Source organism: Lepidochelys kempii, chromosome 11 (assembly GCF_965140265.1).
Source record: "Lepidochelys kempii isolate rLepKem1 chromosome 11, rLepKem1.hap2, whole genome shotgun sequence".
NCBI lineage: Eukaryota > Metazoa > Chordata > Testudines > Cheloniidae > Lepidochelys > Lepidochelys kempii.
Window position 1 is genome coordinate 67386797 of NC_133266.1, and position 26466 is coordinate 67413262.

Sequence of the window (26466 nt, forward strand, 5' to 3'; positions counted from 1 at the left end):
TCAGCCAAGACCATCTGGAAGACCCCGGCAACAATTCCATCCTACTGCAGAAGAGCAGATAAAAAATACTACATGCCTTCCAAGGGAACAGAATTTTATTTTCACAGCCTATGCCAAACTCTCTGGTGGCAGAGGCCATGAAGAGCGGGGCATATAACAGCACTGCAGATCTACCCTATTAATGATCTGGAGGATGGCATGGATTGCACCCTCAGCAAGTTTGCAGATGACACTAAACTGGAAGGAGTGGTAGATACGCTGGAGGGTAGAGATAGGATACAGAGGGACCTAGACAAATTAGAGGATTGGGCCAAAAGAAATCTGATGAGGTTCAACAAGGACAAATGCAGAGTCCTGGACTTAGGATGGAAGAATTCCATGCACTGCTACAGACTACGGACCGAGTGGCTAGGCAGCAGTTCTGCAGAATAGGACCTAGGGGTTACAGTGGATGAGAAGCTGGATATGAGTCAACAGTGTGCTCTTGTTGCCAAGAAGGCCAATGGCATTTTGGGATGTATAAGTAGGGGCATTCCCAGCAGATCGGGGGACGTGATTGTTCCCCTCTATTCGACACTGGTGAGGCCTCATCTGGAGTACTGTTTCCAGTTTTGGGCCTGTCAGGGTTCCTCCCCCACTCTGAACTCTAGGGTACAGATGTGGGGGACCTGCATGAAAACCTCCTAAGCTTACTTTCACCAGTTTAGGTTAAAACTTCCCCAAGGTACAAATTAATTTTATCCTTTGTCCCTGGATCTCCACTGCCACCACCAAACTCTAACTGGGTTTACTGGGAAACGTAGTTTGGACACGTCTTTCCCCCCAGAATCCTCCCAACCCTTGTACCCCACTTCCTGGGGAAAGTTTGGTAAAAATCCTCACCAATTTGCATAGGTGACCACAGACCCAAACCCTTGGATCTGAGAACAATGAAAAAGCATTCAGTTTCTTACAAGAAGACTTTTAATAAAAATAGAAGTAAATAGAAGTAAAGAAATCCCCCCTGTAAAATCAGGATGGTAGATACCTTACAGGGTAATTAGATTCAAAACATAGAGAATCCCTGTAGGCAAAACCTTAAGTTACAAAAAAGACACACAGACAGGAATAGTCATTCTATTCAGCACAGTTCTTCTCAGCCATTTAAAGAAATCATAATCTAACACATACCTAGCTAGATTACTTACTAAAGTTCTAAGACTGCATTCCTGGTCTATCCCCGGCAAAAGCAGCATACCGACAGACACAGACCCTTTGTTTCTCTCCCTCCTCCCAGCTTTTGAAAGTATCTTGTCTCCTCATTGGTCATTTTGGTCAGGTGCCAACGAGGTTACCTTTAGCTTCTTAACCCTTTACAGATGAAAGGATTTTTCCTCTGGCCAGGAGGGATTTTAAAGGGGTTTACCCTTCCCTTTATATTTATGACACCCCCCCCAAATCTCAGCTAGGGTGAAACACTGGCTGGGATTTCTTCCTGGAGCTCTAGGAAAAACAGAGTTAATAAGACACATGCATCTCTAAATATACTACCAAGTACATAAAGACTAACAATATTTTCCACATCTCAAGGATGATTTTAACCAGTTGATTCTGGGAAACTTTCACGGGAGAGTGCATCAGCCACTTTGTTAGAAGCTCCTGAGATGTGTTGGATGTCGAAATCAAAATCTTGGAGAGCTAAACTCCACCGAAGAAGTTTTTTGTTATTTCTCATGGTGGTATGAAGCCACTGTAGTGCAGCATGGTCCGTTTGCCGGTGGAAACGCCGTCCCCAAACATATGGGCATAGCTTTTCCAGGGCGTAGACAATGGCGTAACATTCTTTTTCACTGACTAACCAGTTGCTTTCCCTCTCAGACAGCTTTTTGCCTAGAAACACTACAGGGTGAAATTCTTGATCAGGTCCTTTCTGCATTAAAACTGCTCCCACACCACGCTCGGACGCATTTGTGGTTACTAGGAATGGTTTGTCAAAGTCTGGGGCCCTTAGTACAGGGTCAGACATGAGTGTCGCTTTAAGCTTGTTAAAGGCCTTCTGACACTTGTCGGTCCACTGAACGGTATTTGGCTGTTTCTTTTTGGTTAGGTCTGTCAGTGGGGTGGCGATTTGGCTGTATTGCGGTACAAATCGTCTGTAATAACCGGCCAAGCCTAAGAAGGATTGAACCTGTTTCTTTGACTTTGGGACAGGCCACTTTTGGATAGCATCCACTTTGGCCTCTAGAGGGCTGATAGTTCCTTGACACACCTGGTGTCCAAGGTAAGTCACTCTGTTTAGGCCTATTTGACACTTCTTAGCCTTAACAGTTAGTCCTGCCTCCCTTATGCGCTCAAGGACTTTTTGTAGATGTTCCAGGTGTTCTGCCCAGGAATCCGAAAATATGGCCACATCGTCAAGGTAGACGACTGCATATTCTCCTAATCCCGCTAGGAGACAATCTACAAGTCTTTGGAAGGTGGCGGGTGCATTTCGCAGCCCGAAAGGGAGTACATTAAATTCATACAGCCCGAGACGTGTAGTGAAGGCTGACCTTTCCTTGGCAGATTCATCTAGCGGTACCTGCCAGTACCCCTTGGTTAAGTCCAAGGTAGCGATGAACTGGGCCCATCCCAGTTTCTCTAATAGTTCATCTGTGCGTGGCATTGGATAGTTGTCTGGGCGAGTTACAGCATTTAGCTTACGGTAGTCCATGCAAAAACGTATCTCCCCATCTGGATTGGGAACTAGAACCACTGGAGATGCCCATGCACTTCCAGAGGGGTGGATTACACCCATCTGTAACATATCCTGGATCTCCCAGTCTGTAGCAGTTTTAGCTTGAGGAGACACCCAGTAAGGTTGGACTTTAATTGGGCGAGCATTACCAGTGTCAATGGAGTGGTATGCCCATTCAGTCAGTCCTGGGGTGGCTGAGAATGCTGGCGCGTAGCTAGTGCACAGCTCCTTGATCTGCTGTCGCTGCATATGCCCAAGGGTCATGGAGAGGTTCACCTCTTCCACACCACAAGCACTTTTCCCTTCGTAGTAGACACCTTCAGGCCACTCAGCGTCATCTCCTCCCTGGGCTGTAAACTGACAAACCTTTAATTCTCTGGAATAAAAGGGCTTTAGAGAATTAATATGGTACACCTTAGGCTTTCGGTTGGAGATGGGGAATGCTATGAGATAATTAACAGCTCCCAGGTGCTCCTGGACCGTGAATGGCCCTTCCCACGATGCTTCCATGTTATGGGCCTAGAGCACCTTTAAGACCATGACCTGGTCCCCTACTTTGAAGGAACGCTCTCTGGCATGTTTATCATACCAGGCTTTTTGCTCTTTTTGAGCATCCTGTAAGTTTTCTTTAGCAAGGGCTAAAGAGGTTCGGAGGGTGTTTTGTAGGTTGGTTACAAAGTCCAGAATGTTAGTTCCTGGAGAAGGTGTAAATCCCTCCCATTGCTGCTTCACCAACTTTCAGCTTCTTAATCCTTTACAGGTGAGAGGATTTTTCCTCTGGCCAGGAGGGATTTTAAAGGGGTTTACCCTTCCCTTTATATTTATGACAGGGCCCCATACTACAAAAAGGATGTGGAAAAATCGGAAAGAGTCCAGCGGAGGGAAACAAAAATGATTACGGGGCTGGAGGAGAGGATATATTCTGAACAGAGTGGCATGAGTCTGGCATGAGTAGTTTAGGTAACTTTGGTCTATTCGATTCTGACTGTGTGGAAATGGGGGATATTTGAAGAAGGATATATACAGATGGTTTCTAACATTTTTGTGTTGAATTATCTCTTTTTTTCAAATTGTATTCCAGGAGTGCTTTATAGTAAGTATATAGACATAATAGTACATAGCACAGTTCTTAATTTGGCAAAATCCTTATGTGGGACAAAACGCCCAATAAAATGGAAGAGGAATCTTGAATTAAAGTGTAATTAACTCTGATAAATAAAATTTCCTATGTCCTTAGAATATCAGATTTGGAAGAGATATCAGGAGGTCATCTAGTCCAACCCCCTGCTCAAAGCAGGACCAATCCCCAATTTTTTTTTTGGTCCTAGATCCCTAAATGGCCCCCTTAAGGATTGAACTCACAACCCTGGGTTTAGCAGGCCAATGCTGAAACCACTGAGCTATCCCTCCCCCAATGACTTAGTGTTTTTCATGCAACCAACAATGAATAGAAGGGAGATAAATTGATGTTGAAAAGAAAGGTGCAATCCTTTGTAAGGCAATATAGTTGTGAGGTATGCTCCTTGGATTAATTCTGAATTAGAGATACCCTTACTAACAATTCAGCTATCAGATCATAATGGTTCATCTTTACTCTGTGTTTTTATAGTCTGATATTTCAATTATTCATGGGGACCCTCTCATACAACTAGAACAAGATATACTTTACATTAAAGGATTTAGAAATAGTCAGTGAATTTAGTGACCCTGAATGTCCCATAGTACTTTACCATGCTTGATAAATGGCAGGGCTTTTCTGGATAGATGAGTTTTTCTTATTTGTTTTGGGGAGGACGATTATACTTTATTATCAATATTCACAAAATGCATCTCTCATACTTATGGAAATACCAGTGGTATTTAATATTTCATTATTCCCAGCTTCAGTTATGGCCCCAAATAGACAAATCTCTTATTTATTCATATTCCTTTGTCCTCTCTTGCTGTGTATGTTACAGAATAAAAGGAATCCTGAGGGCCATTTCTGATTTCCCTAAACAACTGTGAATCTGGGTTTTTGAGTATTCTGGGTGTTTTCGAGTACTTTGAAGGCTTTTTGTTTCTTTTCTCTTTCTCCCTTTGTGATGCCTACAACCAGCACAAATAAATATCTAATGTTAAAAACTCACTTTCCAAATACTGCAAAACAAATGCAATAAAATCACAAGGCCTGAAGGAGTTTCCCCAAATCGTGGCCAGTCAGGTAGTCCTTCGTGTGATTGTCCAAATGAAAAAAGAAAAGGAGTACTTGTGGCACCTTAGAGATTAACCAATTTATTTGAGCATGAGCTTTCGTGAGCTACAGCTCACTTCATCGGATGCATACTGTGGAAACTGCAGAAGACATTATATATACAGAGACCATGAAACAATACCTCCTCCCACCCCACTCTCCTGCTGGTAATAGCTTATCTAAAGTGATCATCAAGTTGGGCCATTTCCAGCACAAATCCAGGTTTTCTCACCCTCCGCCCCCCACCCCACACACAAACTCACTCTCCTGCTGGTAATAGCCCATCCAAAGTGACCACTCTCTTTAAAATGTCTTTGATAATCAAGGTGGGCCATTTCCAGCACAAATCCAGGTGGAAATGGCCCACCTTTATTATCAAAGACATTTTAAAGAGAGTGGTCACTTTGGATGGGCTATTACCAGCAGGAGAGTGAGTTTGTGTGGGGGGGGCAGAGGGTGAGGAAACCTGGATTTGTGCTGGAAATGGCCCAACTTGATGATCACTTTAGATAAGCTATTACCAGCAGGAGAGTGGGGTGGGAGGAGGTATTTTTTCATGGTCTCTGTGTATATATAAAGTCTGCTGCAGTTTCCACGGTATGCATCCGATGAAGTGAGCTGTAGCTCACGAAAGCTCATGCTCAAATAAATTGGTTAGTCTCTAAGGTGCCACAAGTCCTCCTTTTCTTTTTGCGGATACAGACGAACACGGCTGTTACTCTGAAACCTGTCCAAATGAATTCCACTCTTGGTGTGCATGCACTCCATATATGAGAGATTGGTTTCCTTTGGCCAGCAGTGTCTGTTGGGGCTGCACCTGTGTCCTCGACGTCCTCCTGCCCCCTACCCAAGGGCATAAAGAATGGAGGGAGCCCAATCGTCCCTCAGTTTTTTCCTACTGCATGTGGCAGTCAGATGGTACTCCTGCAGTATCTGCCTTCTTCTCTGTGACCCTATTGCAGTTAGTGATAATGATTAGTTATCATAGTTGTTAACTTTTTATTTTGCCCATTGGCTTTCAAAAGAGAGAAAATTTAGTCATAGAAAGTTGGAGCTCCACACCACCCCATGATACCAGGGTTTGAGTTGTCTGCATGAAAATTAAATCTCCAGGTTTTAAGATATGCCCCTTCTGTGATATTTCTAAGCCCCTCAATATTAGCACCTTTTATTTAGGTTAAGGGCGAGCCATGATTCCACCCCAAGCTCTGGGGTTGAGACATCTAAGACTCTAGTGGTCAAATTTGATCCAAAATTGACTTTTTCAAGAAGGGTTAGGAAGGAGCATAACTCCACAGGTGACACAAGACATAGATCTCCCTCTCTGAGAACCTCTGAACCAAGACTTGAATCAGTATGTGTTAGACTCATCTCAAGCCTCTCAGCTGAAAGGCAACCAATGACTTAAGGTGGGTCCCTTTGGTGCCTCAGTTTGGGCTACGAAGAGTATTTGCAGTAAGTCTGCAGACCACAGATTCCTCTAACACAGACACTTTAGCACTGTTATTGGTACCCAGCACCTCAGTACCATCCATTTCAGTGCTTGGGGCATATTCAGCACTGAGTGACCTGTCTGTGGGCTTGGTGCCATAATCCTAGTTGCTGGTTCATACAATATCAGCAGTGCTAACAAGGCTTTCAGTCACCAGAATCAGAGTACTTCACAAAGCTGTTGAGACATTGGTACTTTCTACTTCCCCAACCCAGGGAGAAGGGGGTAGGAGCATTGTAGCCCACCAGAAAGAGTAGCCTGAGCACTTGAGGTATATTCCTCTCTATTTTCTCCATTGGAAAATAGTAGAGAAGGAGAATGCCTGGGTCTCACAGGAACAGGGCCCCTGGATCCTGCTTTGTGGCCACCAGTCCAATATCCGTATGCTTATCAGTCATGGCCCTATTGGGCACCCTGGAGTATACAGCTGTATGCCAACAAGACAACTTTCTGTCCCCTTTTTGGGGTTAGAACCCCTTCCCCAAAGAGTAAGGTGGATCAACAGTTATTAGGTTTGATGCAGAAGAAAGATGATCCCTGCCTCAAAGAGCGTTCAGTGTAAGTGATGATATTACAATAAGTAGGTAGCACCAGTAAATCCTTAGAGAGTCACAGGGACATCCATGCAATCTGCACATGGTCAGATTGTACCAAGGAAAAGAATATTCACTGTTCCTGTGCTAAATGAAGTGTAGGGACTACTACTTCTAAGGGCCCCCATGGTGTACACTGCCCCAAAATGGTGGAGAGGAGACAGGTCCATTGCTCCACTCTCCCCTGCATATTGGTGCATGGGGCACTGAGGAAAACAGGCTGTACCTTTGCAAGGTCTGGGGATTGATGCAGCCTGCTCACCTGCCTACACCACTTCTGCACCAGAGAATTCTGATCCTGTGAGGCAATCTCTACCCGAGTTTCCCCAGGGAAGGTGCAGCTCCACTTTGCCCTCTGCTCAGGGCTGTGTCTAATGGGCACAATCTAATCCTCACCTGGGAGCCCTCCAAAGGGTGCAAAGCGGCTTCTTTACTTTCTGTGAAGGGCCCATGTCTCCTGCACTGTCAGTTTAGTCCAGGGTGGTGGAGATACAAAGGAAATTTGGCTGTCATTACTCAGATAACTATCAGTAGAACTAAGGGGCTACAGGAAAATTATGTGCCAGATGTTAGACTCCGTTCAGAGCTTATTTACAAGGGGAATATAAATTACATGCTGGTAAATCCATGTGAGCAGATATAGCCTTCACACCAAGGGCAAAGGGCAAGGTGTCTCAGAAAACAGAAGTAACAAGAGAGTATAAGTTGCTACCTCCGGCTTTAACTTGTACCTTCCTGTTTGTTCCTCCTGCCCTGCTCTCCTTTGGACGTACAAATCAGCCCTGCTCACAGCACACTGACCTGCTGATATGTAATTTACATCATCATTTATGTCACCTGTGAATTTGGCTCATAGCCTTATGAAGAGGAACAGTTTTCAATAGTGACTCCGCCTACTCTCTGTTCTCTACTAGGTCTATCAGGAATATATATATGATCCTTGGGTTATAACAAGATACTTGCCTTGTACTTACTCTCACACAGACTTTTCTGGGCTTGTTCGAATAACTGCTAGCCTAAATTTGGATTAAATTTGGTATAGTTTAAAAATATATATCTGTTTAAATAATGGCAGTCACAGCTTTGTCACAGTCTAAACTATGAAGCTTAAATAAAAACTTAAGTGTCCACAGGTGCTGCAAGCACAAAGGAAGTATAACGGTCTTCTCTAAAGTAAACTGGTAGTCTGTCAACTTCCTGACATCTCAACTGAAGGCAGGTCTAAGAAAGAAAAAAAACCTCTGCTGAGCACACTTACACAGCTACATTGGAACATGCATAATATCTGAATTAAAAGCAAAGAAAAATTTGGTAATCAGTAATAAGCAAAAGCTATATAAGCAAAAGCGAAGAATCTTTCAGTGAAGACTTTCTAAAAAGTGTAAAATAATGCTGTAAAATAATGACACATTTATTATTTATAAGTATTTGGACAAAAGAGTTATGTTGCTGAGGTTCACAATAGATTGGAATGCAACAATGGAAATAATTTGCATATTACCTGTGGGCTCTGTGGGGAGACTTCCTGCTCCCACCAAATCAAGCAAGAATCCAGTCCTGCAAAGACTTATGCAGTCACTTAACTTTCTGCCCTGTGGAGTCAATGGAACTACTCTTAGTGCATAAAGTTAACCATGAGCATAAATCTTTGCAGAATCGGGGCCTACAGCATATTTAACATCAGCATCATACCTTTGAATAGGACATTTACTCAGGTTTGATTATATATTGGACCAGCAATACAGTAAAACCTAGCTACTTCATATAAGTACTTGGGGGGTCCATTGCAACTTACTGAATTTTGCTAATTTTCAGGTAAGTGAACAAACAAAAAACCTATAAAAGTTTTGTTCATATAATTTTAGCTTATTTTCAATTAATGATAATATTTCATAATGTACTCTAATTTATAGAATATTTTGTATAACCATGTAGTGTTGATAACAAAACTGCATTGCAATGTAGCACTCCGCTATTACATTTTGTTGAGTGTGGTGCCATATTTGGGTGAGTTATAATGTAGATGGATAACAAAGTACAGATTAGTGAGGTGCAGCTTCATGAGTGTGCATATGAATTGTGAATCCATGAGTAGTATGCAGCTGAGACTAAAGATTTTGCATGCAGGATATAGGTGAGGAGTGGGTTAGATAGCTCCATAGGCTACTTGCTCAGCCTTTCATCTCTGGAGAAGTGGATTGAAAGCCTTTGGAAGATTAGGACAGTTGATGAATTGTGGTCTACAAAGGATTGCTGGATGGTCTGCAGAGAGGGCTGTAGGTATGTTGGTGCCCTGCAGAGAACCACCTTTTTGCACCTTTTCTTCTTCCCCATTTCTAACTCACATGGATAAAAAAAAGGGCCAACCATATCAATAGAATATATTTTTTTTGAAAACCCCATAATTGAGATCCACCCTGAAACATAGGCCAGCATATAGGAATATGAAATAATCTGATTTGTTTATGTGAACATTGTGGGGTTTGCCTATGCCCTATTCTATTGTTTATTTTCTGGTTGATGGGTTTTGCTTTACTTTTTGTTTTACTTTTATTTTGCTTTCACTCCATATTTTCTTCCCCTCCACCACTTTCTAACAAGAAGGCAGACTTTGAGGCCCTGAGTAGGAATGCAGGGATTTTGGGGCTAAATAATCCTAGGTTTAGGTTCTAAACCCCTGCATTAGAAGTCAGGGTAATAATTACTGCTGAGGTAAGCTGGCAGGTGGGACCAATTAGCTCCAACCAAGACATAAAGGAGGTGGAATGAGCTGCCTCTAGTAGAGGGAAGTAGTTTAAGAGAGGAACACCAGGAGTACCTGCAAAGTCTAGGGAGTTGTTAAGGGGGAGGTTTTTCTGATGGTTTGTTTTTGAATTATCAATAAGGCTAAATCTCAGAGGGGGTGAATGTGGACAATAACTTCTCCTCTGTAACGGATGGGAATAAGGACTTTCTCTTTTGCTTCTCTTCCATCCCAATTGCTGAAGAAGGAAGCAGGGGGATTTTCATTGTCACATGGGCTCCTGTTTCACCTTTACCTCACCCAGCCTTGTGCTCCCAGGGAGGAAGTAAATGGAGCTCATGGCCCAGCCTTTGCATTTTCAGCAGCCTCAGACTGTTATGTGTCATGGTTCTTCTCAATAGCTTTTCCAATGAGAGCACATCAGTCTGCTCCCTCTGCTTGTCTCCGCTTCTGACTGTCCCTGTTTGTACTTTGAGTAGTAAATGCACATACAGGAGTTCCTGGGGGTGATCTTATATATATGGGCATCTGCCTAGTTGGACTATGTCTAATTTTGCCACTGGGGTGCAAAAAGCTACTTCCATCAGAGGAGGGAGACATGCAATCCAAACAAAGCTATTCTATCTACTAGAATCTATAGTAATTGGTTAGATTTGTTAGAGCTCACTGCTTGTTAGTAATGACCTGAGAGACTTGGGAATAGACCAAAACTTCCTCTATGCAACACTAAAATCATGGTTTTTAAGATGCAGCTCAGCAAAGCTCTTACACACACGCACAAGTGAGTAGTTTCACGGACTTTAACAGGACTGCCAGTGTTCCTAGTACTTAAGAATGCACTGTACTTAATCTTTTTGCTGGTTTTGGCCCTTACTGACTTTGTCTTCTGGCCATCCCTAGAAATTCCTAGCAAGCATAAGATGTAGCCGTAAAGGCCCCCAACAAATTCCATGGGTTTAATCAGATAATTTCAAAGAGGGCTTAGTTACCATCTCGTGAATAAACAGGGTGATTTGTTTTGCTGAGTGAGCTGTTTAGAAGGGCTTATAATTAAAGGACTTACTATAGTTTGACCAATATGTGGCAAATATTTTTCAGGCAGATACGCTAACTATATTTCTTCGTTTGGTAGCACAAACTTTCTAGAATCCAGTTGCCAATTTGAAGTACTATTTTCCTACTATAATCTTATTATCATAGGTGGAGCTGTTAGGTGAAGCTAATGTAGCCTAACAATTTCCATTATAAGACCCTGATTTCAGCTGTTCATGACTTCACCAAGATGTCACTGTTCAGGCTGAAATTAACATTCCTGTGGTGGGAAGAACACCTCAACAGCCCAACACTGTTTAATTTCAGAAAGGGGAGCTATGCAAAAATGAGGAGGTTAGTTAAACTGAAATTAAAAGGTACAGTGACTAGAGTGAAATCCCTGCAAACTGCATGGGCACTTTCCAAAGACACCATAATAGCAGCCCAACTTAAATGTGTACCCCAAATTAAAAAAAAACACAGTAAAAAAACTAAAAAAGAGCCACTGTGGCTTAACAACCGTATAAAAGAAGCAGTGAGAGATAAAAAGGCATCTTTTAAAAAGTTGAAGTCAAATCCTAGTGAGGTAAATAGAAAGGAGCATAAACACTGCCAAATTAAGTGTAAAAATGTAATGAGAAAAGCCAGAAAGGAGTTTGAAGACCAGCTAGCCAAAAACTCAAAAGGTAATAACAAAAGGTTTTTAAGTACATCAGAAGCAGGAAGCCTGCTAAACAACCAGTGGGGCCCCAGGATGATGGAGATACAAAAGGAGCGCTTACAGACGATAAAGTCATCGAAGAGAAACTAAATGAATTCTTTGCTTCGGTCTTCATGGCTGAGGATGTTAGGGAGATTCCCAGACCTGAGCCATCTTTTATAGGTGACAAATCTGAGGAATTGTCACAGATTGAAGTGTCACTAGAGGAGGTTTTGGGATTAATTGAGAAACTTAACAGTAACAAGTCACTGGGATCAGATGGCATTCTCCCAAGAGTTCTGAAAGAACTCAAATGTGAAATTGCGGAACTATTAACTATGGTTTGTAACCTGTCCTTTAAATCACCTTCTGTACTCAATGATCAGAAGATAGCTAATGTAACGCCAATATTTAAAAAGGGCTCTAGAGGTGATCCCGGCAATTACAGACTAACATCAGTACCGGGAAATTAGTTAAAACAATAGTAAAGAATAAAATTGTCAGACACATAGAAGACTATAAATTGTTGGGGAAAAGTCAACATGGTTTCTGTAAAGGGAAATCATGTCTTTGAAGGGGTCAACAAACATGTGGACAAGGGGGACCCAGTGGACATAGTGTACGTAGATTTCCAGAAAGCCTTTGTCAAGGTCCCTCACCAAACGCTCTTATGTAAATTAAGTTGTGTGGGATAAGAGGGAAGATCCTTTCATGGATTGAGGACTGGTTTAAAAGACAGGGAACAAAGGGTAGGAATAAATGGTAAATTTTCAGAATGGAGAAGGGTGTTCCCCAAGGTCAGTCCTAGGACCAATCCTGTTCAACTTATTCATAAATGATCTTAAGAAAGAGATAAACAGTGAGGTGGCAATTTTGCAGATGATAGTAAACTGTTCAAGATAGTTAAGACCAAAGCAGACTGTGAAGAACTTCAAAAAGATCTCACAAAACTAAGTGATTGGGCAACAAAATGGCAAATGAAATTTCATGTGGATAAATGTAAAGTAATGCATATTGGAAAAAATAACCCCAACTATACACACAATATGATGGGGGCTAATTTAGCTACAAATAATCAGGAAAGAGATCTTTTCCCCATAATATAAGAACTAAGGGACACCAAATGAAATTAATGGGTAGCAGGTTTAAAACAAATAAAAGGAAGTTGTTCTTCCACACAATGAACAGTCAACCTGTGGAACTCCTTGCCTGAGGAGGTTGTGAAGGCTAGGACTATAACAGGGTTTAAAAGAGAACTGGATAAATTCATGGAGGTTAAGGAATGGTGTCCCTAGCCTCTGTTTGTCAGAGGGTGGAGATGGATGGCAGGAAAGAGATCACTAGATCATTATCTGTTAGGTTCACTCCCTCTTGGCAGCTGGCATTGGCCACTGTCAGTAGACAGGACACTGGGCTGGAGGGACGTTCTAATGTTCTTATGTCCTGTTGTCTAACTCAGGCTGATTTTTTTTTAAGTTTCTGAGAATGAGATTATGGGAAAATATACTGGTTTTACTCATGTTAAATTCTTACAGTTGTTTCACTGAGAAACTCTAGTGTCTCCATGCTTTGGACCAGGGACTTAAAATTTGTCAGAAGGGTTGCCCTGGTGTCAAGGATCCCGTCCTTGTGAAAATCCATTCAAATTCAGGTAAATCATGAACCTCTGAAAATTACAGTTTGCACATGCTCAGTTGAGGGTTATTAGAGCTCAGCAGCTAAATTCCATCTGCACCAGTCATGCTCCCTCCTCCTACAGCTCCTGTTTATCAATTGGTCTACACATGTGCTATCCCCACGGAATAACTGAGCATGCACCATCCTGGGGGCATCAGAGGCTGAGCAGCACTTTCCCTGCAATTTCTCCTCCCAGATGCCAGGGTCCACTGAGATACAAGGCATCAGAGCTTTTTTCCCATACTGGCACGTAGGTGGAGCTAGAGCAGAAGCCTGTCTCAGATGCAGAGGGGTGGAGGAGAAGAGAGGGGTAACAGGAGGAAGAACTGTGGTGGTGGTGTTGAGAGGAACATAGAAGCTGGGGATGATGGGGATTGGGATAGAAGAGTTTATAACCACTAGAGAATTATCCCTTCCAGAACCTGGATCTGGATCCAGGGTTCCTGAATCTCAATATTTCTTTGTGGTCAGCAAATAGCTGTGACACCCCACTGGCAAAAGATGTATTGCCTATCCGTCTCGTGACTGTTCCACAGAGAATGACTACTCACCACTTCTCTCAGTGACTCCATTACTCAACTGATAGAGGATTGGGCTGTGGATCGAAAAGTCCCTGTCCTACTGATGTCCCATATGGGAACACAATGTGGCCCTACATGATGGACTTTCTGACTTCAGTTTTTGTAAAAACGTAGGAAATACCATCCCAAGAAACCTATATTAAAAATGTTGATGTAGCCAAGCACTCAAATGTTAGGAAATGTCTGTATTAAGCTTGCCCATGCAACCTTAATTCAGCCCCTTTGTTTGTATGCACTGTGATACTGTCTTCAATTACATGATCACATACTATTTTCTCACAGAGGCCCTGCCTCGTTCAGTGCATAGGCTGTACTGGATCTGGGGATGAATCAGTTTTGTGTCGTAAATGAGGCTGTTCTCTGTAGGGATTCCTGCCTCAGTTGTTGCAGAAATTGGCAGTGCGTAGTGAGTGAGGCAGGGGATTTGAGGAAGACAGAGGATGGTCTCATGGCTAATGCAGTTGAATTCATCCTGGAGAATTGGATTTTATCCCTAACTCTGCAACAAGGTTCTCATATGGTGCTGGGCAAGTTACTTAAACCAAACTTTTCATAATTGGCCACTAATTTTGTATTGCTTGTTTTCTGAGTGCCCAATTTGAGGCACCGGGGCCTAGATTTGAAGACGTGCTGAACACTCTCTGCTCCTGTTGAAGTCAGTGGGAGCTGTGCTTAGAACATATAAAGTGCTATAAAAGTGTAAGTCCACTGAAAAATCAGGCCGTGTCTCAGAAAGCCACCAAAAATTAATAAGCAACTTTTGTCTTTAATCCTTCTGTGCCTCAGTTTTCTCTGTTTGTGCAATGGGGACAAAATATACCTCAGAGAAGTATAGTGAAGATAAATTCATTAATATTTTTGTGACATTAACTATCTTTTCACTGACCTCTGTCCATCCTGTGCACTGAATGAGGCCAGGGTTCTGTGGATATAATAGTTTGTGATCAGAATATGCACAAAGGGGGCCAAATTAAGGTTGCACAGGCAACCTTAATTCTGGCATTTCCTGACTGTTGAGTGCTTGACATCACAACCTTAAAAATGTTATTTTAATGTAGCTTTTTATGTAGTATGTATTTTACATTGAAATTATCTTTTGCCTGCACCTTAAGATGCTGTATGTTTGTTTGCTGTTCAGTCAAGGTACATTAATACAATACATGAATGTTTTTAAAGCAAATTACTGCAAGCACTACATATCTGCCACTGCAAGTGATGAAGACATTTCAATGATTTCTGCTGTTGAAATGGGTATATAAATATACCTGTTTCCACAACTTGACAGCAGCAAATGTCTGAGAGTTCTCTTATTGCTAGCTATGTCCCTTTCTCCCACCACATGCACACATACACAAAAAAGAGGAGGAGAAAACGAACGTTCATATAACACACGTCCTGTTATTGATTTTCACCCTAATCCACCCAGAGTCTTCTGTGATGGAAATAATTAGACGGTGTGTACAAAGATGAAACAAGAATCAATTCAATGCCAGGTTGCCAAAAATGAAGACAAGGGCACTCAATGGTGTATAGCACTCTTTTTTTGGATGAATGTGCTTCCCATTTTGAGAAGCAGCTCAGTGGTGGTGATGTCACCCAGCCTCCTGTTCATTAAATGGTGTTAGCTTTATGCCTGTACAATTCCATTGCGGGGGTGGGGGGAATACACACTTGGGTCGCAGCATCATTTTACAGGAGCTCTGCAATTAAAAAGAAAAGTCTATAACATGTACAGTGTGAGTTCCATTCCAATTGCAAGAGTTTATTTCTTCTGATATATAATACACCTTATTTTTTACAGAGCATTCTTAACAAAGAGCATCACAAAACACTTTAGAAATGCTAAGAAGAAAATAAGGTCTAAAGGCTGGCTTTGAAGAGAAGGAAGTGTTGTTGTGCTTTGGAGGGCAGGGAAGAAAATGTTCCAGACAGATGGGGCCGGATAAGCAAATGAGCAACTTCCAGCTATGGACAATTGTAGGGAAGCCATGAAGCAGCAGCCAGGTTGGAAGAGTGGAATGAGGAGGTGGATATGAATCTAGAGTAAACCATCAGCAATCTTGAATTGAATTTAGGAAGTGAAGGTGATGTGAATGAGATTTTTAGCAGGTCTCAGAATGTAGGAAGACTTTTATAAAAGGGATGATTGATAGCTGAGGTCAGAACCTGTTGATCACTGTATACACCCAAAAAGAAAAGGCATACTAGTGGCAGCTTAGTTAACTACTTATGGAAGTACCGTGAAAGGCAGAACAGACAAACTTACAGATGGGAGAGGCAGTCAGAAGATAAAGTATTGGGTTTGGGTTGACATCAAGATTTCAAGAGGTATTCAATGATATTTTTGTAATTTTTAAACAGCAGTGAAATCCAGCTGTTCTCAACAATGAGATTAACCAAGCGGAAAGCCTCAGGCTTTCAGTTTTCCCATTGTAGGCAGGCACGAGTGCTGCCTAAAAAAATGCTTTGTGCAATATAGCTGTAGAGCAGCTTCTCTGCAGGAACTTCCTGTCTCTGAGCAGACCTCATTTCTACAGGCCTTGCTGGGAATCTACTTCTGTTCTTCCTCTCACCTACCATTCTCCTTCTACATCTACTACACCAGAGGAATCTCAGCAGCAGCCTGGTGAAAACTGTGTTCCGACGTCTGCTCCATCATCACATGTGCACTGGCTCTGCTCCTGCCTGCCATGCTGCCAATGGCTTTGCCCACATGTGCTTGCCAGCTGGGAAGCTCCAACTTAACCCAGCCTGCCATGTCGTCTTCCGAGGGTGAGAAGACCCTCGTGGGCCCCTCTATCTTTGATCTCCATGGACTCCCCTTTATGACTGGTGTTATTCTGAACTCTCCTTTGTAGCTCTGGCCTCCTTCCTGGTTGCCTCTCCCCCATTTTGGCAATAATACTACTTTCCTTGCAAGGCCTCAGACACAGTCATGTTATCACAGATTTTCCTGTGTTCTGGGAGAGTCCTATATCAATGAGAATTCTGGGTTGAGGCAGGTTGACCCATACCAATTACGCCTCTCCTCTGCCTTGTAATAGGCTGGAGATCTTTCTTTTCTTGTGACATTTCCTTCTACTCCCTCCTCAGCTGCAGACCAAATTCTTACCAGTCTAACTAATGTAATTATTCTATATTCATCACTGTAGAATGTGAATAATATCATTTCCTCTTTCTCCTCCCCCAGTGAATGGGAGGGCAAAATCCTCCTCTTTGTCCAAGAGCGCCAAGATCTCCTCCTCCTTTGATTCAGAATCCTTGTCCAAATGAGTGTCTAATTGTTAAATCCCTGGAAACTGAAGATACTTCTGTACTATGAGTTGGTGCTTTGAGATAGGAGAGCATATGTGGATATTTCTTGATGGAAAGCTAACTGGAAAAAGTGAGTTTTTATGATAGATTTGAAGAAGTGTTAAATTCTTAGCCTACTAGAGGAGAGAATGCTGGTCTGTGAAACTGTGGAATAATTATTAATAGATTATTTATGTGTAGAAGAAAGAGGCTATAGTAACAAGAGATTTTTCTGGTGTAACATTTATGTACTTCTTATGAGTCAAACTCTCTTCTACTTGGCTGCTAGGTATCCATTCTCTCCATTCTGATCCCACCATAAAACACTTCTTCCGTGCAACCTACCATTAGATCAACTCTAATATTGAGATTTTTATGTTATCTCTCTCATCCATCTAAAAAAATAGTTTCTCATCCCTCATTCCATTTTGATTTTGAACTGTATTGTTGGTCTATTGAAGCCATTTGCTCCATGAGTCTATGTCCTTCTTGGACATAGGACCAAGCACAGTGTTGATCACTATACTGATTTAAGTCAAATCAGTTAAGCCAAAATAAAAAGAATTTGGTAATGCTCATTGTCACAGGTTCACATTTTCTTTTGTAGGTGCACAATGTCCAAACCAAAAATAGACTGTGTTGGAAGGAATTTTCAGTTAAGAGTTATAATAGATGCATAATGTCCTAGCCATTGTGTTCTCATTACTTCATTACACAAAAGGAAAACCTGTAGAACAATCAGAGAGTAGAACTGAAATGAATTTACTTAACTTAGCCTAGTAGTGGCTGAAGTATTAACAATAAACCAGAGCTACTGTAGTGTAATTCAGATTTCAGTAATGTCCGTGTGCTGAGGAGATCTTAAGCTCATGGACACAGAACACTAGCACAAAGTCTGATCTCCTGTAACCCATCTGTCTTGAGAAGGCCCACAGGCTAATGTTTCAGAGGATATTATTTCTGGAACAGTGTTAGTGGTTCACATTGCTTTTGTGGGTTCATAATTTATATTTTTAAATTATGTATTGCACTCATTTAGGGGATCAACTCAGGAAAGCACTTAAGCACGTGTTTAGGTGCCTTATTGAATAGGGGCCTTAAGAGTTTGAACCTGGTATTGATTCCACTGAAGTCAATGGGAGGTTTGCCATTTACTTCAATAGAAGCAGGATCAGGCCTGTAACAGATAAAGGATTTGTGTATCTTATAACTTTTGGGAGCATAAATATTACACACACCATCCAAAATCATAGTAATGTAGACCTTGTTATTGCTAAAATCAAATCATGTTGCTTTAGATTTCTTTAGATATCTTATTTAGATATAATAAGATTAAATTGAATCAAATTCTTGTATGTCTTTCTTTTCTTCTGTAGTTTGGCTTTGCATCCTCGGAAAGACATTGTGGTAACTGCAAGTGATGACCGCCTCTGGAAGATGTGGGCCTTTCCTAATGGGAACATCATTATGACAGGCGAAGGCCACACTGATTGGCTTTCTGGCTGCTGCTTCCATCCAAGGTTAGTACAAACAGTACCCTCAACCAGCGCTAATCCCTTCTGGGGAAGTGCTTGTTTGCCTTTTCGTCCCTTGGTGGCTTGCTTTGATGACTTTCTATTCTCAGTGTAACCCTGTGCTCTCCGCTGAATTTCTAAACATGTAGATAAACGTTCCTTTGGCTTTCACTGTGTTGACTTAAGATTGATTGCTCTGGATATTTTGTACGCCCCAAACTTGGTGCACATGCCGGTGCATCGAACAAATAGTACTGAGCTTTTTAAGTCTAGCTGTGTTCATTCTCTGTGTGTCCCTGCACCGTGACGAACATTGCGTGTTCTTTAGTTGTATAGGACAGTTGACTTCCTTGTATTAATCATTTTTGTGGATCTTATTTAAAATATTTAAATTTCCCTAAGGAATAGGTGTGTGGGCTTCCCCCCAACCCTTTTATAGAAAGTCAAATGATTTTGCAGACAAAGTAATGTTCAGAACAGGAAACAGTCATAAGCTACTGAAATAGTCCAAAAATATTTAGAGTTAATGGTTATTCTATAGAAAAATGTAATTTAATTGTACTCTGGAAAACTTAGCTTTTCATCTCCTGAGGTTGGAGATGTACACAGTAAAATGATTTTGCATCAGATGTATGTTGTAAACCATGGCTTGCAGTTGTAGTTAGAGCTCTTTGTATTTTAACATAGTGAATATCTGCTTGACTCCGCAGCCCAAATTTTAACTTAAAGCCTTATTAAGCCTCCAAATCTGCATTTTTTTCATTGCGAGGCACTATCTTTGCTGTTCTTCAGAAGTAATTTTAAAAAAAATCTTTTTAATTTCAAAGCTTCTGTTGGCTTCTCATATGTTAATTGAATCTTAAAAAGGAAAAAGAAGTAGCCGTGCTCTTTTAAGCCTCAGTGCAGGAATGCATCCCAATTTGTGAGAGAACTTAAGTATGTGCTTAATTTTCAGCTTGTACCATTTTTTTCAGTGGGACTTGCATACGTGCTTGTGTGCTTTCCTGAAATGGGTTATTATTGAGTAAGATGGAAAGTTGCAGACTTGATCCTGCATTTCCTTATGTACCCAAAATTCCCCTTGCCTTAACTGCGAGTTTCAGGTGCATAAGTAATGTAGGTTCGGACCCTAAATATGATGCCTTTGTTTCAGAATACCCTCCTAATACTTAGAGGCAGTACGATGTATCAAAGGGGCATCGCTCTGATATTTGAATGAATTAAAAAATGTAGGTGGGGGAGGCAAGGGAAGGGAGGAAGAATGGGAAGTTGGGTCTTCCATTTCCCTAAATACTACAGAAGACTTTTTTTTTTTTTTCAATGAATGGCAGCTCAGGTTGCATTGAACAGAGGAGCCTGCAGTACATTCCATATCAAACTTATAGATAAACAGAACACTGCCATCGTCTCACCTCTTATGAACATCAAACTCCTCCCTGAGAACAGAAAATACAATTAGAAAAGCATGCTATCACTTATAAGGCTGCTGGGCATACTAATCAGATTTCAATAATGCGTTGTTACCATGACACCGATGACTCAGATTCAAAAAAGGAAAAAAAAACTCATTAGTTTTTGACCAGCAGACAGTCCTTTCAATAGGCCTCCCAGTCTCTCATTCAATTATTGAAATTTAAAATGAGCAAGGTACATCATTATTCACTTGCAATATGAATTTACTCTGGCTGAATGCGATATAAAGAGTAAACGAAATGCTGCTACAGTATGCGCCTGCTGTTAATGGATGAAATAAATATAATGGGACAAAATACATTTAATCGGTCTTTTTTTCAGTTTAGGGCTTCTACACATCAGATGTTCAAGATGTGAAATTAACAAGATGTAAGTGGAAAGTTCTTGTACAGGGTGTCACGATTAAAATGTAGACATTCATTAGTTTAATTTTTATTTGCATGAATAAATGGTTTATTCACAGAGGAGGTTGAGAGGAAGGGTATTCCCGTAGGAAGGCTTCTCAGTGGGGATTCAAAGACCAGGGTTCAATTCCCTATTCATCCACTAACTTCCTGTGTGACTTGAGGCATGTAATTTAATTGCTCTTTGCTTTGGTTCCCCACCTGTAACATGGGGATAATACCTACTTTCTCCCACCCTTGTCTGTCTTGTCTATTAAGATTTTAAGGTCTTCAGTGAAGGCACTGTCTCTTATAATAATATTAGACAATGCCTAGCACAATGGGGCCTAACCTGGCTGGTTCCATAATACAAATGAATAATAATCTATCTTTATAAGATATTAAAAACAAAGCTCTCTTACATTTTTAAAGGCTCAATTCTGTTAGAACTTGGGTTTCCTTTTCATAAGACAAGAGTTTTGCTACAAACAAAAGGAATAAACATTCTACGTCAAGTAGTGTCTCTGTGGGTGTCCACTTCAGGTGCATATGTGCCTCTTGAACCCTTGATCTGAGATTTTCCATGAGCAGTGTTTCATCAGCTGCACATGCTCCCTATGCCTCCTTGTGCTACACAACAATAGACTATATAAGGATGAGAGAGCAAACTGCCCTCAGTTCCTTCTCATGTGCATCAGCCTGAGGCAGACTCTTAGTGTGTTTGCTTTGAGCATGCCTCGACTATCTTGTATTCAGATTTTCCTGTAGTAGTTTGTTTAGGATTAGTTAATATAGGTAGTTGTTAGTGATCGTTATAGTCAGTTAAAGATAAGTAGTGAGAGGATTGTTTTGTTCCTCTCCCTCCCCTTGGGAAGCCTTACTCTCCTGGCAGGGTGTGCCTGGCTCACCATATTTTAAGCACTGCCTCTTGTTGAGAGGCTACACCTATGAACAACAGCCCCTCTCAGGACTTGTCTATACTTTTGGCTAAATTGGCACTGCTGTGATTCAAGAAGTGGTGTCGATTTAGCAGGTCTGGTGAAGGCAAGCTAAGTCAGTGGCAGAGCGCTGTCCCGTCAACGTCTGTACTCCATCTTCCCGAGAGGCAGAAGGTAAGTTAGAGGGAGAGTGTCTCCTGTTCACTTAGCACAGTATAGACATCTCTGTAAGTTGATCTAAGTTATGTCGACTTCAGTTACATAACTGAAGTAGCGTAACTTAGGTCGACTTACAGCTTTAGTGTAGACCAGCTCTAAGTGCGTCCATTGCTGCAGGGAGTCCCACATCTCCCAGAAGTGCAACTTCTGCTTGGCCCTCAAATCCCAAGCAAGGAAGAATAGGGAGATTAAACTCAGATTCTTGATGATGGAATGCTCCCTTCAACCAACTTCTGAGTCAGGTCAGGAGACCCCCTCCTGTACCTCTGTCTCCAGATAGATCCAGTTCCCCTTCAACCTCGGTGGAGGCTTTCCCTAAGAAAGTAAAGACTTTGGAGGCTTCATGGAAAACTTCCAAAAAGAGGGGTGCAGACTTTCTTCTTAAGGAGCCAGTTCTGAACAAGCCAAAGTCGCCTGCCAGATCAATGGTCTTTGAAGCCTTGACCTCTGGGCTTGGTACCATTGAATCATGGGACTCCTCATCCAGTACCAGCATGGCCAGAAAGTCCCAGAACTCAAAGGAGAGACATGGCTCCAACAGGGCCTCAGCACCCTCTACCAAGGACAAGGAGAGCAAGCATAAGCACGATAGATTGGAACTGTTGGGCTCAGCCCTGCCATTGGTGCCTACCCAATTGGCACCCTCAGTACCAAACAAGCAATGGCACCAGATACCGTCAGTGCATAGCCGCCCCTCCCCAATCAATGGTACCATCGGCTTCACCTACTGCATCCTTGGCTACTGCCTCAGTACCAATCCTGTATTTGGTACCACAAGAGTTCAGATACACTAAGGATCTGTCTGTAATAGACAAACCTGGAGTCTCTGCTCCTCATGGGTATTGACCACCTCTTGGTACCGAGACCCTGATCTCCAGAAAGCCACTGACCTCTGGTACTTCAGGACTCTTCACCCTTTTCTGCAGGTGCTCTTCTGTTGGACAATATTGAGGATAAAGGAAACATCCAGTCAGTCTCTTCTATTTCTGTTCAGGGTTTTCCAACCTCACCTTTCAGGAACCCATTCTTTGAAAGTCATAGGGAAGATGGCGCTCATCAGCAAGGGTGGGAGAACCAATGCTGCATGCCATCCCAACATGGGCCCCCCGAATGGGATTGCGGGGCTGCCTATGGGCAGCAATTTGCCAGACCACTGCTAGTGTGTCATAAGGAGGCTAGAGTCTTACAGTATTCTCCTCACCAACCAGGTCCCATGATAGGAGGAGACATTTGAAGAGCAGGAGGCCAAGGTGGATTAAGAAGCCACCCCTAAAACACCTGTTTCATCCTCTGCTCCAGACAAGGCTGTTATGCCTCTGCCATCTTTCATGGCCAACAATTTTGGAAATTTCAAGATCTCATAAAGGGGGTGACTGATGCTCTTGAAATTGCACTCAAATAAGTCAAGGATTCACAGCACAAACTGTTGAATATCCTGCAGTCAGGAACACCATCCATGCTGGTGTCACTCATTAGTGAGGTGTTCCTGGATCCAGCTAACACTGTATGGCAAGCACCTGTTACTATTCTATTATCACATAAACAGCCAGATAAGAAGTATTATGTTCCCTCTAAGGACTCTGACTTTTTGTTCTCCCATCCTCTACCTAACTCCCTGGTGGTGAATGTGGTAAATGAGCAGGGTAAGCAACACTTCACCAAGTTTACCCATGTCAAGCTGTCTGGAGTCATACATCGATGACTGGCTACTCAAGAGCCATTCTTATGAAGCAGTGATATCTTCCATCCAGATGGCTCTGGCTCTGTTCCAGAAGTTGGGTCTGCAACTGAATGTAGAAAAATCCACATTAACCCCAGTACAGCAAATACAGTTTTTGGGTCATCTTTGCAGTCATTGACAGCCAGGGCCTACCTTCCCTTAGACAGATTCATAACGTTGTACTTCTTCTTTGGGCAATTCAGGGGAGACCTTGAACCACAAAAAGGAATGGTCTTCAGCTCCTGGGACACATGGCAGCTTGCACCTTCATGACTGGTCATGCCTTCTCTTCTTCCAGGGTTGCCTCAGGACGACCTATTCTCACACCTTGGACAGACAGATGACTTTTCCTTTACAAGTGACAAACTCCATAGATAGGTAGAAAGATCAATTCAACATCTGTGAAGATGTACCTTTCTGTTGCCCAGCTCCACCATTAACTCTATCAACAGATGCATCACTTTTGGGATTGGAATCTCACCTCAGTGCCCTCACAACTCAGGAAGACGGACAACTCAATCTGTTGAACTCAGGGCTGTCAGGAATTCCTGCCTCCATTTCCTACCCCTCATTGGGCCAAATCAATCAGGATCATGCCATACAAACTATTCTGCATGTTCTGTATCAACTAGCAGTGGGGAGCAAGATCCCCCACCCTGTGCACCAAAGCCATGAAACTGGAACTGATGCATAGCTCATCAGATTGAAATTTCATCACTCTATCTCCCAGGTATTCAGAACATCACAACCAATTTTCTCAGCAGGAGCATTTTCCAGGACTAGGAACGAAAGCTAAACTCACAAATTCTCCACAATATAGTTTAAAGGTGGGGACTCCCAGAGGTGGATCTCTTTGCCACCACCAGGAACAAATAGTGTCCTCTGTTCTACTCAGGAGGAGAGCTAGGCCACCACTCTTTGGGAGATGCCTTTCTCCTACCTTGGATGAAGGGTCCACTCTATGCTTTCCTCCAGCACTGCTAATACTAAGGGTGATGAACAAGATTGGACCGGACAAAGCCAGAGTTATCCCTAATAGTACCAATCTGGTGGAGACACTTGCATGCTCCACCTTTGTGTCCAACAGCCATTCAAGCTTCTGACTTTTCCTCACCTCTCCCCCCCCCCCCTCAGGTCAGGTGCTTCACCCCAATCTAGGGGTTCTCCTTGGGGCCTGGATCCTCAGTCTTCTCAGAGTTAAAATCTTCCTGCTCTATGGAAGTGCAGCTGGTGTTACTGAACAGTAAGAAATGAGTCAACACAAATTACTTACCTGCAGAAATAGAAGAGATTCTTCCTTTGGTGACATTGCCACTGTCTGGTGCCTGCATCTGTGTCACTCGTCATCCCGCATTACCTGTTAGATCAAAATAAATCAGGGTTATCAGTTAGTTTGATTAAGACCCTCTTGTCTACAGTATCAGCCTTTCATCCTCCAGCAGAAGGGTTCTCCATATTTCCTCACCCTGTGTCATCAAGGTTTATTAATGATTTGTGGAATCTCTGCCCCCAGATTAGGGACCCCACTCCCACTTGGGACCTCAATTTGGTACTTAAATACCTCATGAGACCTCCATTCATACCAATGGAAACCTGCTCTCTGCTCCGCTTATCTGCAAAGACTGCCTTTTTAGTAGTTATCACATTGGCCCAGGGGGGTTGGGAAATTGGGGGCCTTGATGGCAGATCTCCCCTTTATTGTGTTCTTCAAGAATAAGGTTTCCTTATGCTGACACCTCAAATTCTTACCTAAGATACCATCAGAATTTCATCTTAACCAATCCATTCACCTACTATTCTTCCCAAAACTGCATAGCTCTCTGCAGGAGACCTGTTTCCATGCCTTAGACATTAGAAGGGCATTGGTCAAGCAGGTAGAACCAAACGAATTTCAGAAGTCACCAAGACTGTTTATTTTCATCACAGGTAGATCCAAGGGGTCCACAGTCTCTTGTCAGAGACTATTGAGGTGGATATCTGGGTGTATTATCACTTGTTATTATGCCGCAGCATTCTTCCCTCCTCTCCCCGAAAGGGTGATAGCATGTTCTACCAGATCATAACCACATCCACAGCATTACTTGAGAACTCGTCAGTGTCTGAGATATGTAGGGCCATCACATAGGCTTCACTATATACATTTTCTAAACATTATGTTTTGATCCGTGCTACCAGATCTGATGCGGCACTTGATTCTGCAGTACTGTCTTCAGTTCTAGACTCAGCTCTGAAGCTCCCTCTGGGGATCCTGCTTGGAAGTCACCTGAAGAGCAGAACCAATGGGGATGCTACCTGAAGAAAAAGAGGTTACTCCCCTTGTATAGTAACTGCGGTTCTTAGAGATGTGTCCCACTACAGATGCTCCACTACCCACTCTCCTTCCCCTCTGCTTTAGACTGTTTTCTATGGGATGTTCAGATAGAGAAGAAACTAAGGGTGGTTTGTCCATGCATCCCTATATAACCTCGGTTTCCAGCACAAGGAGGCATAGGGAGCCATGTGCAGGCCAAAAGGACACTGCTAATGGAAAATCTCCAATCAAGGCACATGCATACCTGAAGGGGAACACTCATAGGAATTAGAGTAACAGCCGTGTTAGTCTGTATTCGCAAAAAGACAAGGAGTACTTGTGTCACCTTAGAGACTAACCAATAAGTGAGCTGTAGCTCACGAAAGCTTATGCTCAAATAAATGGGTTAGTCTCTAAGGTGCCACAAGTACTCCTTTTCTTTTTACTCATAGGAATATGCATCTTAAAGAACCACAATTATTGCACAAGGTGAGTAACCTTTTCCTCTAGATCTTTACACAGTTTGTACTAGGAAAACTACAAACATTTTTTTTAAAAGCCTTTGGTCTATTGCTATTGTATTATTTCTGTATGTCAACGTGTCATTGGCTTGCTTAATTGTTTTCTGAAGTTTGTATTTTTTCTATGAAATTTTATTTTAGGGCTGAGCATAAGGATTTTTCTACTAACCACAATTTATTGTTGGCCATTAGTTGCCTGATACAGTACAGGCTAGATTGTCTTTCACAAAAGGCCTTCAAAACAAAGCCAAAAAATCCAGTATGAAATTTAGGAGTCGTAGAGAATTTGCCCCAAGGGCCAGATTCAATAAAAGCTTCATCTGGTGTCTCAGCAATGCCATGCGAGC

At 42.3% G+C, this 26466-nt stretch overlaps 1 protein-coding gene across 3 annotated transcripts in view; it reads left to right on the forward strand.

Moving 5' to 3' along the window:
- SPAG16 (sperm associated antigen 16) overlaps positions 1-26466 on the forward strand; it is a 722158-nt gene that overhangs the window by 366765 nt on the left and 328927 nt on the right. For all 3 annotated transcript variants that reach the window (XM_073306724.1, XM_073306725.1, XM_073306726.1), the window contains one exon: positions 18438-18581. In XM_073306724.1, the coding sequence (XP_073162825.1) occupies positions 18438-18581 (144 nt within the window). The remainder of the gene's footprint in view (positions 1-18437; positions 18582-26466) is intronic.